The 12,768-nt window shown below is 40.4% G+C and overlaps 1 protein-coding gene across 1 annotated transcript in view; it reads left to right on the top strand.

The window, feature by feature from the left end:
- Positions 1 to 827: 827 nt before the first annotated feature.
- The window catches only part of jph3b (junctophilin 3b), a gene marked incomplete at both ends in the record, with an annotated part of 81,673 nt that continues 69,732 nt past the window's right edge, over positions 828 to 12,768 (top strand). The window contains one exon of the mRNA XM_079260296.1: positions 828 to 1,209. Coding sequence (XP_079116422.1) covers positions 828 to 1,209 — 382 coding nt within the window. The remainder of the gene's footprint in view (positions 1,210 to 12,768) is intronic.

Below are 12,768 nucleotides of genomic sequence, written 5' to 3'. Positions count from 1 at the left end.
AAGAAGATGGAGAAGTCTGTAGCGAGCCACAGAGTCTGACTTTAAAGGTTTTTTCTCTCTGAACATCCGAAGCAGACTTGGAGAAAAACCATTTTCGAGGAGGAGAATCTTTCTCTTTTTGTCTTCGTGTCACAGATGTGTTTGCAGCTCCGCTGCTGATCAGGGCGGCGTTTATTCTGGAGGTTTAAAGGGTTGTCGCCGGGGAAACTTCTCGGCCCTACACCCCAGAGAGGCGGAGGCATCATCAGGTAGGAGGCGGCAGAACAAGTGGGCCTGAGCGGGAAGCAGTGGAGAGTAGGAGGAAGAGTTCTGCGTTTGTGTCGTAGACTGTGTGGGCAGGCCGAGTCAGGCCGGAGGAGCTGCCTGATGGTTGAAGTTCCTGCTGAGAGAAGATAATGGCAGCTCTGGGCCCCCTCGCCTCCTCTTTCACCTGCATGAGCCACAGAGAAGCTGAGAAGTGCTAGCCAAAGCCACCAAGAAGGATGGTGTGAAGAGCCTCTCGCTACCTTTCCCACCACGCCGGGAGACCCCTGACACCGCCGTGAGGGGGGCCACCTTAGCTGTTCATCTTGTTTTCCCGTCTTCATCTGCTCCAAGCTTGGTTTAAAACAAGAGGAAGCCCTTAATTTGTGTGGGAAACTCCCCCCCCCCCCCCCCCCCCCCCCCCAGTCCTCCCTCCTCCTCACCCCTAACCTCTGCAACCTTTATCAGATCGATGGATCGCTTCTAGCACCAACCTGTCCTTCTTTTCTCTCTCTTCCTTTTCTTTTTCTTTTCTTTTTCTTTTTGTCGAGGCTTTAGGGGAATTGCCAAGACCTGTTTCATGCATGTCCACTGGCGGCAGGTTCAACTTTGACGATGGGGGGTCATACTGCGGAGGGTGGGAAGAGGGCAAGGCGCACGGCTACGGGATCTGCACGGGACCCAAAGGCCAGGGCGAGTACTGTGGCTCCTGGGCCCATGGCTTTGAACTGTTGGGCGTCTACACTTGGCCAAGCGGGAATACCTACCAGGGCACCTGGGCTCAGGGCAAGAGACACGGCGTGGGCGTTGAGAACAAAGGCCGCTGGGTGTATAAGGGCGAGTGGACGCATGGGTTTAAAGGACGATACGGTGTGCGGGAGAGCACGGGGACAAGCGGGAAGTACGAGGGGACGTGGAACAACGGGCTGCAGGACGGATATGGAACCGAGACGTACTCGGACGGAGGTAAGAGCAGGAAGAAGGAGACACACGGCAGATGCATTGTGGGTGTTTGAAGGTTTCTGCCTGTCCATGTGAAATTTCTGACATCTTTGCAGAATGATTGACAGGCTGGTTACAGATGTTAAGTGGGAGGAAGTTTTCTACAGGTCTTCTGGGGTCATCCTCTTCTCTGTTGTGCCTTCTTAACACACAAACTCACACACACTCACACACACATTCATGCAGAGGGAGAGTGTGAATCAGGGCGTCCTCTGAAGATGAATATTTACATCCTCTTTGCTTCCTCTCTCTTTATCCTCTATGTTTGCCGCATAAAGTCATATTGTGTATCTGGATACTTTATATTTAGGCCACTCTGTCTTGAGGGATGAGTTAAAGGTTGGGGGGGGGGACCAGATCTCCCACATAACCAATCCCAAAACATTTTGCTTTAGAAAACTGATTAGAGTGATTAAACAGACCAGTCCCCCCCCCCCCCCCACCAGAACTACTGGACAGAACTTTCTCTCTTTTGTGTTTATGGAGACGATGGCATACAGGTGGGCAGTCTGCCTCCTCTTAACCTTCCCTTTTACCTGCTCTTCAGTTAAGGATCTAGATAAAATGTTGCCTAAACTACAACTTCTACAAACTGACATGGTTATGTTTAGGCATTAGATGGTAGACTTACTTGTTTAGGGTTTGGAAAATGTCCTTACTTCTCTAAAGCTCTTCTGAATATTAGGAATGTACTTTTTCTAGTTTATGCATATTTCTATTAGGGGGGGGAAAATTGAAAAATCGAAAATCTTGATTTTGTTTTGCTTCACAATTTTTTAAATCGATTTTTTGTAAGAAAATTGATTTTTTTTTTTTTTTAATAAACAAAAATAATCCAAATTTAAAATTTCTGTCATTTATATTGTTTTTATTTATCTTTTTGCTTGTTTTCTTGGGCATTGGAGCAGTAGAATGATGTTTTTCCTCACTGAAATCAAGAAAAATGAAAAAGTTTTATTCATTTATTCTGTTTTTTTAATCTACAAAAATCAGCAATATTGAAGAATTGTGAGAATCGCAATTTAAATCGAATCGGGACACAAAAAATCAAATTGAATCGAATCGGGACAAAAGCATATCGTCACAGCCCTAATTTCTATCATGAGTTCTTTCAGCTGATCAGGATCATTTTGATGAAAACCATCACAGCAGGTGGTAATTTCATGAATAATTCAGGACTCGTTTGTCCTTGTATGTGGAAGTTCTTTGTCCAGGACCTGGAGTTTCTGACAATAAGAACTTTTTGCAGTAAATGTTATGATGAAGTCAGAAAAAATACACAATCCTTTTCCATCTGCACAAGTAGAATTATTTTTTGCACACTGGCTTCTAACATTAACTCAACTCAACTTTATTTTTAAAGCCCTTTAAAACAACCAGAGTTGAAACAAAGTGCTGTACACAATCGGCCTAAATAAAAACAGAATAAAACAGGTCAAATGCAAATGAATAACACAATAAAACAAGAGGTCATACAAGGAATACTGAATTAAAATAATAAAACAAACTAAATAAATAGTAAGTAAAAACCAATAAGAAAAATAAGGCACACTGACTGGAAACTCTCTTACGTTGGGTTAGAGGCCAAGGAATAAAAATGGGTTTCTTCATTGGAAGAAACCATACTGCTGTGTGCCATTTGATCATTTTATACACTGATTTTATCCTCTCTCTGTCTGACTGAAGCATTTCCATCATTCCTGGGAGATCAATGCTGTTTTGGATATTTTCAATTAGAGTCACATGAATAAACTCCCTGCAGCGTGTCAGTCAATCCAGTAGTTGTTCCTATATCTCACTCATCATAGAAGATAATAAACCTGCTCTCACGGATTTATTATGGACATAACAAACACATTTTAGTGATAAGTTGTTATCAGTCCAACTCAAGACAAGCGTAGCAAAATAGCAGAGCCAGAAGAATTAAAACAGCTGTCAGCAACAATGACGAATGATTATCTCAGAGGATCGACGTGTTATGGAAGCAGGAACCTCCAGAAGAAGAGGTGTGACAGTCAGAGATGAAAAATAAACCGGTCATTAAGGAAGCAATGCAGAACACACGAGTGTGACGCCACCAACGCAGACTGATTGTTCATCAAAGACGTGAACAAAAATCACCAACATCAACGGTTTGTTTACAAACCAAAACAATGACAAAAAGACCCAGAAATGAATAAAACTTCATGTTTCTGCTAAACTCTGCAGGCAATATTTAACACCAGGAGCACATAAAGAGAATTTATATCTTTATTAGACTTGTAACAAGCCAAGAACATACACTTTGTTATGGAGGAAATAATTCCAAAAACTCCAAAAAGCAATTTAGGAATAGTTTTTCTGCACTCACTCAGTCTATAATGTACGAATACAAAATCCATAGCCTTCAAATCCGGAGTCTGTCTCACTGAAAAGCATCATTTCTGTCCCAGAGGTGTGAATAAAAGATGTTCATGATTAAATCTATCATGATAAGAGTTTGATTTGACTGGATTAAACGATCAGAATGACATATCGCATGCTAATTTAACACAATTTCATGTTTAATGAAACAAAATAAAGGTTCAAAATTTGGCATTGTTGAGTTCAATCAGACATTTTAATAAATGACAATCAGATCTTTCATTTAGTCAAATTTTGGTTATGAGAACAAAATGGAAACAATTACATGTTCTTTCTTAAAGCGGCACAACTGAAGAGAAACTTTCTGTGATGCGCCTCAAACGACGGCCATCTTGCATCCTACCTACTCTGATCTCGCTCCAGTCAGTGTGATGTTCTAGCTCTGTCGCTTTCTTTCCCTCTCCTCCTCCTCCAGTAATGCGATGGTGTGCTTTTAAAGCAGCCAGAGTGTTGATATCCAGTTGCTAGCGTGTGATGAAATCTTGTAGTATCGTGGAAAAAAAAAGTTGTGAGGTTCGATTGTGGAGCATCAGGAGGCTGCAGGGCAATGACAGCTTCAGGAATGTACATAATAAACGTCACCTTGCCATCAAAATGAGCCAGAAACACACATTTATAGGGTAAAAAAGTAGCATAGTCCTGCTTTAAATGGTGACTGTATCCATGTTTGAAAGAGACATTTTTTTTATATGGATCAATGTTCATCGTGTGCTGATGGTTGAACTGATGCAGCCATACAGATTGCATCATCACAGCCCTATTTAATACCTTGAAATATTTAATTGCACGTAATGCACAGCTGTAATAATGTACCATCAGTATGTTTGTTTCATTCAGCCCCATGTACAATAGAAGACTGTGCTGCCGTGCTAAAAGCATCCTGCATCCGTACAAAATGTAACCGAATGCGTTAAACATCTGCAGTACAGTTAGAAGACGTAACTTCAGGAAGAAACGCAGATCATTAACTCATTCTAAAATACGTTTAATAAGTTATTGAGTTCCAAACACAATGATCTGAAACAAAAGACATGGCTGATATTAACATAATAATACAAGTCCAACCTGTCGCAACTGCAGCATGTTAAACAGGCTGAAGAAATGTTTTATTGGATATTTCTCTAAATCATCCCGCTTTTAATTTATTTCTGAAGAAATTCTCACTCTGAACTTACAACTCTGGGGTTATGAATTATTCAGTTTTCTTCTTCATGAAAAAAACCCACATGAATAATTACTAAACCCGCTCTTCCAGAACCAACTAACTCAGACTGAAATTTGTAGACTTGGTTAATTTTTAAACTGTACAAAATTTCTACGGAGTTGAAGACGACGAAACACCAAAAAGAATCCCAAAGTTTTTTTTTTCCAGTAAATTCAGTCTAAAAAGGAGAAAACAGCTACGAGAACAAACACTTAACGTCGCTACAGGAGGGGCTCGGTTATACGCCGCAGTGAAGACATGAAAACATGTCAAACAATACACTTAAAAGTTGATTATATAATTAAAAGATATAATGAACTTTTATTAAAAACAATGTATATTCTGTATCATTGTGTGTACTGAGCTACATATCCTGATGAAATGCTGTGAAAGTTTTTGTATTTAGGTTATTTTGGACTAAAGGGGTTCAGACTTTACGTCATCTTACCTGCTTTGAACTTTAAACAATTAGATTTTTTTGCATGTTAAATACTCACATTTTGAGTTACACACAGAAAAGAGTGAAATAATCCTTTATTCGACTGCAAGCCAAAGCTAAAATTTCAATTAACCGTTCCATCATTCATGTAGAGGACTGTTCCTTCTAGGCTATCAGCTGAATCTGTGGATCATTTCCATGAAATTGAAATCAGCCACAGTTTGATTCTCTTAGACCTCGGCTCAGTTAATGAGACACACACACACCATATGCTCAAAATAGAAACACACAAACACACGTGCAAACACAATGTGCATGCAAAACATCCGCACGTATGAAATCTGATGGAATGTGTGCAAGTACAGGGCTGACAGTAGCACACATGCAGCTAAAGCCTTGTTACATAACTCTACAAACCTCACTCCACACACACACACACACACACACACACACACACACAGAGTTAGTCCTGAGCAGTTGCTTAAATCCAGGGACCAGACTTTGTCGATGGGTTGATTCAGGACAAACGAGGAGAAGTCAGCTTGATAGATAAGCAGACAGATGGCGCGGACGGAGGCAGAGATGGACCAACAGATGCAGGGAATGACGGATGAATGGAACGGTTAGATAATGAACAGATAATGGAACGACTGCACGACTCGCTGGATGGGTGGATGATCATCACGATTATTAGGAGGGATGCTCTCTAATCAGCAGACGAGTGAGATCATTACTGGGGGAGACAAAAATGGACCTCCCAGCGAGGGACGTGCTGGAGTGTAACTGTAGCTCTGTCAAGTATCTGAACCCACATCCGGTAAATGCAGCAGAGATTGGCCTAGTTATGACTGTTTATCTAGCGTCAGTGGTACACAGTGTCCCTATTATGACAGCACACATCGGGTCTTTATATAGATCTCTGAGATAATAATAATACTGTTCAGGGAACTAAATTGTTTAAATAGAGCAAGTAACCTTTGACGCTGAAAATAGCCTAAAAGTGATGGATTCTGCGGCGTCCACAGAGCGCGGGTTTTTCCCCCAATGATGATTGGTTTCATGTATAATAAATCTCACCTTGCCAGAGATGTTTTCCTCCCAAGGTTATCTTTAGCTCAGTGCTAATTTAGACTCCTTTTCTCAATGATTCACGTTGATTTTGTTGCGTTTTCTCCCCCGCTTCCCTTCAGAATGGCTTTGTGAGAGTCATAGAGACCGTCTGTCCAGCTGTGTCTTTTCTTTCCATTATTTGTATCATTTACAATCCAGTTTATGTTTGCTAAGTTCGACGCTGCTTCCTCCCCTGAAATTGCAGTTTTTTAATGTTTAAATGATTCATAGGTTAGTGTGAAGTAGCTTACCAAACACTAACATATTCCTCAGGTCAGGTACAAGGACTGAACTAAAAAAAAAAAGAAGAGTGAAATCAGCCAATTACCAAAGAAAAAACCCCCAGAAAACTGGAGAGACTTTGTTGAAGAGCACTTTAAAAGATCACATCACAGCCTGGACTCTTCTCTTCTCTTTGAGAAACAAATAAAATAAAACATTGGCAAGAAGTTTTCATGATACTTTAATAATCCTTGATGCTGTTATGAAACAAACGTAAAGGAAAGCGAACACATTGACATGAGGTACCTGTGGTACCACACTGCCAGCAGTAAGGCAGACTTCTCAGGACATTTAGTGACATTCATGTGCTGAACTGACAAGTATTGACACCATGAGTCTGCTGTAAAGTGAAGCAGCGTCCTGGGAGAAAAACTTGTGAAGTGTTGTTTCTGCTGGGCAGCGATGGCTCCATCATAAATATCACTGTGCCATTAAAACACATGTTTTTCAGATCAGAATAATACATGATTTGTTTCCAACATTACATTTAATCAAAGTTCATTTTGGTTATTTACACCCCATCTTGTCCACGCCTGACCTTAGTGAGTGTTAAATCTTATTTACACTGGTTAGCAACAATAATTACATCAATTTTCAGAAGATGAGCTCCTCCTTCCTGCCATGCTTGTCTTGTTTGAGTAAAAAACCCAGAAATAGGAACGATACAAACACAAGAGGCTGTAAATAAATAAAGTACCACACACTTCATCCAGTGGCGTAGTCCAGGGTATACGCGGGTATACGGAGTGTACCCACTTCTAAACTTCTAAACCCCCCTGAGATGCTGCTTTTACAATTACAAACATCTCTAGCAGCAGCTCAGCTGAGATTACCGATGCTACGCTGGTGCGGTTAGCCATCAGCTGCGTTAACTTTAGCCTGAACATAGACATAATAGACACATGTCTATGAGCCTGCCTCTCACCAGTCTGTGTGCCAGTACTGGTTTAGTCATTTCATAACTTTTCCTCCCTAAAACCGAAAAGCAGAAATTATGTGACAATGAGCAATTATTCTGATGGACTTTAGGGGTGAACTAAATACAGTAGTCTTACATGTCCCTTTTTATTAACCTTTTTATTAAGTTTTTTTGGTTTTTAAAACAAGGGCGGAAAATTTAGAGTATACCCTCCTTACACCACTGCTACCATCAGGTCATGAGACAATATTGAGGGCTGCCTTGAAAATCTGATGTTTTATTCCAGAATTTCCTATTTGTATCCATTTAAATAATTTAATAAAACAGGACGTGGTTGTGCTTGCATTATTGCATTGTTTTGTTATCTATCTCGTGTGTTAAAAAAAAGTATTTCAGTTTTTTCCTGAATGTTTGAAAAACAGGGAAGTATAAGATTCTGGAAACAGCAAGTTTACACATTTAATCTGTAATGATACACACAAAAAAAAACAAAAAAAAACCACCCATATAACTGTGAAAATACATCAAATTCATGAAAAGGAAATAAAATTTCACTGCATTAAAAGACTGTTATGATACAGTTTCACACTGATCTAAAATGTACTTTTTATTTAACACCTGAATTTAAGTAGAATATTGTTACTATCGTTAAATGACACGTTAATGTTGCCGGGGGCAACATGAGTAGTTGGTCCCAGAGAGCTGCAGTCCTGCAGGTTTCCCAGATAGCACACGTTTGGGTCAAATCCAGGCTACTTTTGCTACTTTTTGGCTCAGTTTGGCACTGGGAAGTACTGTGTGGGCCAGAAATGGTACGAATAGAAAAAAACCTTCCTTATCTTTATTTACTTGTGTTTACGTGCGTGTCTTTACCACATGTGGCAAACACACACACACATTTAGTCAACGCTGCGAGTCAAAGCAAACGAAAACCGACATTTGGGCCGAACATTTGGGCCAACTCCAACACAGCTGATTAAAATGAAACAGATGCAACCACTTTATTGATTTCTGCTCAGCAACTCATTGGTTTGAATTAGATGCGTTGAAGCAGGAAAACATGTAAAACTTGCAGGACTGTGGCACTCCAGGCCAGAACCAGCGTACCCCTGGCGTAGGGGGTTAAAGAGATGGACCTGGCACTGAAAGCACAGGCTTCAAATCCCAAACTGCCAAAATACTGAATTAGTTTTACACGTCTTTCCCTGAATATTTAAATAAAACAACAGATCCTCTGAAAAAGCAGAGGAATAAACTGTAGTTTTCATGGATCTTTCTGGAATTCACAGGATTTTCTGACCCTGCAGCTGCTGTAAAACAACTGTTTACTGTATTTTTTTTTTAACAGTGTAAGAACACTTCTACTTCCAGCCCAGATCTGACAAAGGTGGTTCTGTTGTTGAGAAACAAGAACAAATCAGAAATCCTTCTAATGGAGGACATTTGTTGATGGTTTGGCTGCAGAAAACTTTGGAGCTTTCTGTTGTTTCCTCATTTGAGAAGCTTCACCTCCTCTTTGAGTTTAACTGCTTGTTGTCCTGAGATTTAAACGATAAAGTTAAAAGCCAGTCTGATGGTGATTTTATTGTTTTTGAAAACCCTCCGTGCTCGTTTGAGTGTTTCTCCGACATAACCAGAGTCAGGTTACTCGCGTTGAAGCTGGCAGTCCACCTCTGCACCCTCAGGGCTTCATCACGTCCAAACCTATTTCAATCAGAAGTCAAAGCGTTCAAAGATGCTCTGCTTCCTACGTGCTCCAAATGCACGCTGCGCACTTACAGTCAGCTGCTTTTTGCCCTCCAACCACACCTAATGCCAGGTTACGAGGAAACTCTCCCCCTCCATCTTTGCTGCCAGTTTTCGTTCATTTTTTGCAGTCTGTTTTCCAGCAACTCTCTCTCCTCTCCTCCCACCTCTCTCCTTCCTCCCTCGCTCCACTACATATCTACGGAGCCACTCTGTACAGTAGGGTTTCCATAGCAACACTCACCGACATGCAGCAGGTCACTGTGTCACGAGGGACTGAGTGCTCCTCGCCGCTATTGGCCGCCCGGCTGGCTCAAGCGAGCTCCGATTGGCTGACCGGGTCTTCCGGGCTAATGGTGTTTACTGAGATGAAGAGCTAAGCTGACTGATTACCAACCACACACACGGAGGCAGAGAGAGGCAGTGGAGTAGATAAATGAAAAGAGAGCACAGATTCACTAATCATTTTAGTGAGAAACGGAGTTACAAAGAGAGATTACAGCTGTCATTGTGTACAACACTGCTAACTGCTGGAGATTACAACACAAGTAGCTGCGACGTCTGTCCGGCTAATGTCCCTGCATCCAACAACTTCGCTCATACAAAGACAAAACAAAGATGTGTTCACACGAGGCTTATTGCATCCTGGCAGCGAACTGATCTGCGGTTTGCTTAAGGTCACTGCTGCAGCTTAGCATGGAGTCGCTACGTTGACATAATCAATTAACTTCTCGGCTTGCTGAGTTATTATCTGTTCGGTGGTTTAGGGCGCACGTGCCGTTTTCTGCTCACATAAATGTTACGTAATCTGTTTAAGCTCTCTGCTAAACTTCAGCAAGCTGGTGTGATGGTTTAGCATCAGATCCCAGTAACACACCAGTATGGCTTTAAGCACGGGTTCAGTCTCCACTGCATGCAGTTACTGGGACTTTAACTGGCATCAGCTACTTGCAGGATAATTAAATGGTTTTGTTTATTATTTTTAGTCAGTTTTCTTCTCATCTTTAGTCACAGTTTTTACACCAGTTGGTCTGAAACTGGGGGTCGCCAGACAATTGTAATAAAAAGTTTATTTGTAAAGCATCTTTTGTGTACAAAACCATTTAAAGTGCTTTACATGAAACATTAAAAGCATTACAGATGATGAAAAAAAAAGCATAAAATAACAATATAGTTCATCAAATAAACATTTATCAAATAAATTTTGGATTTTCATCAAGATTGTCAGATTAAAACCGTTAATGGAGGCATAAATCTGTCAAATTAGCACCTTAATGTTTTAATAAGGTAACACATAAGTAACAAAGTTGGTAGATATCACGTTTAAAACTTTAATTAAGCATTATTTTGGTGAAAGAAGCTGATTTTAATCACGTAGGTGCCTTGTCACAGCGGTGAGCCCAGTCTTTGTGAGGAGGAGGATGATGATGTATGCTAGCCACAGAAACAAAGATGGCCAGCTGAAACATTGTATTTTTACTAAATCACAACAGGCAGGGTTGCATCAGCACATTGATCATCACCGACGTGGATCAGTGGAAACTGAAATTATGAATCAGTAATCAGAAATCATCAGTGAGGAAGAAGAAAGAAGATGTGGAACTGTTTCCACTTCTTTGTTCTACCAAACAACACGTCTTATTCTGGTTAAATGAGGGACACTTAATAGGATTAAGGTCTGCACCACGTCCTGGTTTAATATCTACAAATAGAGAATTGTTCTTCAGCGCTCAGTGCAGAATGTGTTGCTGTTGGAACAACAGGTTGTTTATTCATCAGGAAGTATAATTAAATCCCTGTTTTAGCTTCTTTTTTTCAATTTGCTGGAAATGGAAATGATTTGTGTTAAATCAGCATGTGATAAACTCTCATATCCTGAATCGAATCATTTTCTATCCTGGCAGAATTTGTCACTAAACTGCTTTTCTTTGCATCGATATCACTTCATATTGTGATGAAACTTGTGATTTTCCTCCCCCAAACAGCACAGCTCATTGGCTGAAGTGAAATAAAACCCTTCCAAGTCATTATTCTCTGTAAAACAGACTGTTTCAAGCTTAAAAAGACAGATTGTGACCTCTGGTAATTGTGAATCGTTTTGTGAATCGTGAAGATGCAAGCAACCAAGTAACTGATCTGTCCCTCATGAGAAGCAGGTCACGTTGTTGCCGAAACCCACCCAGGAGGTGACTTTTAGTAAAATATTACTGTTATTAACTGATGCACGTCTTCAGCATGGTTCCCTAACACACATACACACACACACACACACACACACACACACGATAAGAAGCACCATCCAACTCCCTTTCTTCCTCCTTGTGAAGATTTTGTGGCCTCTTCAGGCTGGTGTCGGCTCTGATGTGGAAATGTTTGCATGAGTCAGGCTCGCCTCTTAACACTCCAGGGACGACACTTGACAGGACGCCATTACGAGTCGGAATTAAGGCCGCGATCAAACGAAATTCATTATGACTGAGGACAGATGTTTCTTTCACTGCTGACATCGTATTCAGTCAATAATACGACAACTATCAGACGGAAAGTTAAAAGTTTGACATGCGGTACACTGTAAAAAGTAACTTTAATGTTTCAGCTTACTGGAGTTTACTGTGTTTAGAAAATCAACAGGAAAACCTCCTGAACTTCCTGAACTTTAAGAAAAGTTGTGTTTCTAAGAGGTTATTAATGTCAATTCTGGTATTTTTTACGTTGTTGTCAAGGAACATTTTCAACCCTGCAGGTCATTTTTTTGCTTCAGTTTTCAGCCACCATCCTGGTTGTGGGAAATGTTTTTAGGGACATTAACATGGACATTTTAATGGGTAAAAATATATATATATATATTTGATAGTTTCAATTTCAACTGAATTTGAACACATAAAAATTTAATTGTAGAAAAATATTAATGTTGCCACAAAAACTAACAATGCACCAAAACCTGTTGTGATACTATTCTTTTTCCAAACACATGTAAATAATATTACCAGGCACAAAGTACACTGCATGGAATTTAACACAATTAAATTAGAAAATAAAATAAATAAAAGCAGTATATTAATATAGTCAAGCTGGCTTTTAAAGGGTTAAAATAACTAAAATAATTTCATATTGGTATTTTCGATGAGGACTGAAAAAGTGGAAAAACAATCATCTGTAATGTTTTTATGTAGTTTTTGTTGTTTATTCTCTGGTGAGGTAAAAAGTTGTTGAACTGAAGCGACGGTAAAAAGGTTGGAGTGAGTTTTTAATGGGTGGTCTGAAACTGACCCAGAGCGGGAGGCGTCGCGACGTCTGTGGCGATGACGGTACCGACTCTCTGCGCCTGAATGATGACTAATTCCTTTATTCTGCTCAAGATGATCCCGTTAATCTCTCTGGCTGGTGCGGGTCGGACGGCCATCTCTCAGGATTTTACAG

The sequence above is a fragment of the Telmatherina bonti genome, assembly GCF_933228915.1.
Source record: "Telmatherina bonti genome assembly, chromosome: 2".
NCBI classification, from domain to species: domain Eukaryota; kingdom Metazoa; phylum Chordata; class Actinopteri; order Atheriniformes; family Telmatherinidae; genus Telmatherina; species Telmatherina bonti.
The sequence above is the reverse complement of the archived record's forward strand: the minus strand, read 5'-3'. Positions and strand labels throughout refer to the sequence as shown.